The sequence below is a fragment of the Lactuca saligna genome, chromosome 8, assembly GCF_052625555.1.
Source record: "Lactuca saligna cultivar CGN05327 chromosome 8, ASM5262555v1, whole genome shotgun sequence".
NCBI lineage: Eukaryota > Viridiplantae > Streptophyta > Magnoliopsida > Asterales > Asteraceae > Lactuca > Lactuca saligna.
This window is the reverse complement of record NC_136424.1, coordinates 13,853,230-13,858,117: the sequence shown is the minus strand read 5'-3', so window position 1 is coordinate 13,858,117 and position 4,888 is coordinate 13,853,230. Positions and strand designations below refer to the sequence as shown.

The 4,888-nt window shown below is 32.0% G+C and overlaps 1 protein-coding gene across 1 annotated transcript; it reads right to left on the bottom strand.

Annotated features, from left to right (window-relative positions):
- Positions 1-1,241: 1,241 nt before the first annotated feature.
- On the bottom strand, positions 1,242-2,683 carry LOC145009416 (uncharacterized). The gene is made up of 5 exons (XM_078968112.1): positions 2,388-2,683; positions 2,077-2,302; positions 1,813-2,031; positions 1,598-1,729; positions 1,242-1,514 (listed from the first exon to the last, which is right to left on the bottom strand). Exons 1-5 carry the CDS (start codon positions 2,681-2,683, stop codon positions 1,242-1,244), a joined length of 1,146 nt encoding a protein of 381 aa, XP_078824238.1.
- Between the last annotated feature and the right edge of the window lie 2,205 nt (positions 2,684-4,888).

The following is a 4,888-nucleotide window of genomic DNA, read 5'->3' as shown; positions in this document are numbered from 1 at the left end:
TTCATTTAGCCGGTTAAATTGGCTTATGTGGCAAGGACTTGCTGAGGTGGTTGGTGAGTCATTTAATGACCTTGTATTAAACTCTAAATGTAGTGGAAAACTTCATTCGTGCCCTAGCAGACAACGATTGAAGTAGGAGCAGTGGAGGACCAAGACAAATGTCTTCTTCGTCTTCTTCATTTTCAATGAATCGTCTCAGAAAGAGGTGCTACTGTGGTGATCCTGTACGAAGATGGACTTCATGGACTCCATTAAACCCAGGAAGAAGGTTTATAGGATGCCCAAATTACCAGAATGGAATCAAAGATTGCAAGTACTTTCGTTGGGTGGATCCTCCTCTACCAAGCTAATGGTATGCAGATCTGTTATTAGTATTACACAACAATGTCAATATGGAGAACCATCGAATATTTGGGGAGTTTGGGCAAGAACAACCAGGTGGGAACTTTTTTGGAGACGTTGTGGAACAACCAATGACACAACAACCAATTGCACAACAAGCAGTGGAACCACTGTAGGATTCTTGCATGATGTTTTATTGTGTCCCCTTTGTAGACAATTTTTACACCGGACAGTTTTACCCTTGCTTGACACTTGAGAGTACTTGTCTTGATTTTTTGAAACATGTCTTCTTCTTTTAACACTAGGCCTTCCTGGCATCCTCCTTTCAATGGGTGGAAGGGGCTTAGTGTAACTTGTTTCTTCCCATAAGATACTTCCATTAACTGGGTGTATATTCTAATCATAAGTTGCCTTGTAATTATTCTTGCTAAACCAACTACTTATAAAGTTAACGGGATCTTGATTGGTGTACAATATTGCCACTTGTGCATGCACACAAGGTATTCCTGAAAGTTCCCATAATCTACAAGCACATATTTTTTCCTTCAAGTTAACTTCATAGTTCTGAAACCCATTCCTTACTTCATATTCATTCACTCCACTTGGAACTGCATGCCAACTTATGCAAACATATATATAAGATAGAACATAAGATGCAAACACATAAGATAGAACATGTAAAAACAAAACAATTGAGAATACTTACTTAATGTCTTCTCCAAATTCTTCCATCTTTGTTACCGCGGAAGGACAAACTTCACCAACCTAGTTTTCAGCCTCTTGTTTCAGATTGAAAGCCCTTTCCATCATGTAAAGCCTAATCTCTTCAAGCATAGTCAGCAAAGGTTTCTTTCTTGCGTCTACAATGATTGCATTGAAACACTCAACAATCTGATTCTCTACAGCCTCACAAGCCAAGCAGTAGAGAAATAAGCCCTGCACCATGAAGTTGGTTCCCTTGCCATGAGATGATCATAAGCAGCATAACTTATTGCCCTAATCCTTTCCATATTAAAATTGAAATCTCCTTCTGTGGTAGATTTTGCAGCTGCCCAAAACATGTTTCTGAACTGCACTCCACTATAAACTTTTCTGAAATTGGCATAGATATGCCTTGCACATTGTCTGTGCTCAACATATGGTAGAATATCCTTACTAGCTTCAACAAGACCCTATAACATGAAGAAAAAAAAAGTTAATTAGCAACACCATACACTATTGTAAATAATGAAAAATAAAGAGATAGTTACTTTACCTTGTGTTGGTCACTGATTACACACACACCCTTTCCACCCTGCAATCCAAGATCATCATTAACTAAATCTAGGAACCATTGCCAGTTGTTCTTGTTCTCTACATCAACAACTGCCCAAGCTATAGGATACACCTGATTATTGGCATCCCTACATATTGCAGTTAACAGTTCACCCTTACACCGTCCCTTCAAAAAGAACCATCCAATCCTATTACCCTACGACATGCCCTTTTCCACCCCTCTCTTATTGCTTTAAAGCAAATGTAGAATCTATGAAATGTTGTGGTATTATCAGGGTTTACAGTAACTGTAATCCTAATTATGCTGTCTGGATTGGATCTCAGTAGCTCATGCCCATAATCCCAAACTCTTGCGTAGTGGTCACTCAAATTCCCATGAATTAATGACAGTGCCCTCATCCTTGATCTATAACACTTTGACCATGAAAATTTTCAATGAAATTTACTTTGTATAATTACCTGCATCTCTTTGCATTTTAATTTAGGTTTCCTAATCAACTCCTTCACAAATTTCCTAGCTAACCAAGTAGGATCCATAAGCCTTGAATTGTTAAAATTCCTAACACATTTATGAATGTCTATCATCTTTTTGACTTGGAAAGACCTTTCAGTACTCATCCAAGAAGCCCTAACCACAAATGGACACTTCTCTGTATCACTTCCACATATTGCCACTAGTCTAACACTATCACATTTTTTGAAATGAATTTGAAAGCGCTTACTAAGCATAGTTGGTCAAACACAATTTCAGTTTATGTGGGGATTCATACCTTTCACCAAGCATTGGTCTCATTTTGTTCCATTTCACCTTTGGATTGTGGGTGGAATACTCAAATTCCTCATCACTACCTTCCTCGTTACTACCTTCCAGATAATTTTCATCTGATTCTTCTTTAGTAATTCCAGTTTGAGCATCGTTTCCAGTTTGAGCATCATCTACTACCTCGTAATCGTGTTCTTCACATAGAATATTGATAAATTCATCTTTGCATCGGGAAGCTTGTTTCTTTTTGAAGTACGCATCCAACTCCACATCTATTGTATCAAAATCATGGATGTCATCCATGATTTCAACTACACGGGGGGTAAAAAACCCTAGTTTACTGAGGGGGCGGGAGAAAGTGAAATGAGAGAGGTAAGTTGTATTGTGTATGTATGTGTGTAAATGAGATCGATTAAACCCACGTAAGCAAGTCCTTGCCACATAAGCCAATTCAACCGGCTAAATGAGGGTCACCGAGAAAATAGGGCCAAAATGTTGAATTTACCAGGTTTCCTGGGTTTTTTTTTTTGTTCAAAAAAAATGTTGGGACAAAAGTGTAACTTTTCCCAAAAGTCTGGGACTTTTTTGAAGATTTCCCTAATTAAATCATTCACTTTAACCTCCTTAATTTGATTTATTTAATACATTAAAATCAATTATTAGTCTAAGTTCAAAATAACTCTTCATTTTTCAACCTAATATATACATAGATGTTGCTGAATTATATTAACTTGGTGATAGTAACTTCTAACAACTAAACACCCGTTATAAAAATCATGATTTTAAGCGATATAATTGCACACTGCGCAATGCGCAACACACAGGAATTCGTCCACTATACTTATAAAGGAAGCATTTTTCTTTTCACCACATTCATTTGAAACTCTCATGACTTTTCAATTTCTTTCTAATAATGATTATAAGTTGGTTAATAAGGTTAAATAAATATCAAACCTAAAGTGTAATCATATATAAACTAAATTTCAATATTAAAAGAAAATATTTACTTCTACTTACAAAGTTATATTTTTAACTTTTAACATATTATACTTAACCTATTAGTTTTAATATGATATTGTATGTAAACCTTTACCATTTTAAAGCTACAACTTTTGAACAATTTGTATAAAATACTTAAATTGGTAATTTAAATATAACATTATAAGTCAACTTAAATAACTCAAACAATATTTTGTAAATTGTTAAAAATGATAAATTGTCGTGTCTTTCTAATAATGATTATAAGTTTGTTAATAAGGTTAAATAAATATCAAACATAAAGTGTAATCATAAATAAACTAAAATTTAATATTAAAACTATATCTTTACTTCTACTTATAAAGTTACGTCTTTAACTTTTAACATATTATACTTAATTTATTAGATTTAATATGTTGTTGTATGTAAACCATTATCAGTTTAAAGCTACAAATTTTGAACAATTTGGACAAAATACTTAAATTGTTAATTTAAATATAACATTACAGTGTCAACTTAAATATAAATTTCAGTTTCATTTAAAAACTCAAACAATATTTTGTGAATAGTTAAAAGTGATAAATTATAGTGCTAAATGCAAAAACTAAATTGTAATCTCATTTTAACTAAAATATTTCCTAAAGATATTTTTATAATCTATATCATATTATATTTATAAAGGAGACATTTTTCCTATCACCTCATGCATCTGAAACCCCCACACAAATTTCCAAGCACCTCATGCATTTGAAACCCCCACACCTTTTCACCTTCAAAGTAATTAATCACATATCATGAAAGGTTTTATAACTTATATAATATGTTTAATTAGCAATTAATGGATAGTTTACTATAAAAATATCATTCACTTTGAGTAGACACATAAATACAAATCACATACAAAATTCACAAAGAAAATAAGTTTAAATGTTTTGTGTTGGTTTGAGGGCTTTTGACCATTTTTCGAGCCATGTTATTATGTTAAAGTTTTTAATAAGTGGTTTTAAAACTAATGAACCATAATTATAAATAATAAAACCAAATTATAAAAATCATGGATATGTCATATTATCCATGCAAATCTCTTTTAAAATGCAAGTTGTCTATCTTATCAGTTTATTATTTAGTGTATGATTCACATTTTAATAATAGTATTAATAGTTTCTTAAGAGTCGTCTTTAACTTATTAATAATAATAAGTGGTTTAAAACTAAAGAAGAATAACTTTAAATGATAATAACATCAATTTATAAATTACATAACGTTAACAACAAATAAATTGTATTTTAAATGAACATCATTAGTGAAATTAGAAAATAATCACATAAGTAAAAATTTAAATTAATCAATCATAAAAATTATTAGAAATAATATTAAATAGATAATTATATTTAATTTTATTATTGAGGAATGTGGATTAATGTCAATGAATAATATTGTTCAAAATATTATGCCAAAGTTAATGTCAACTAGTATATGAACCCGTGGTGAACCACGGGTCACGTTATTTGTTTTATTTTGTCATCGTTT

Coding starts and splice junctions, on each gene's coding strand:
- LOC145009416 (XM_078968112.1), bottom strand. CDS start 2,683: ATGGATGACATCCATGATTTTGATACAATAGATGTGGAGTTGGATGCG. Junction 2,303..2,387: donor AGACCAATGCTTGGTGAAAG/GTATGAATCCCC, acceptor AAAATGTGATAG/TGTTAGACTAGTGGCAATAT. Junction 1,515..1,597: donor TAATCAGTGACCAACACAAG/GTAAAGTAACTA, acceptor TTCATGTTATAG/GGTCTTGTTGAAGCTAGTAA.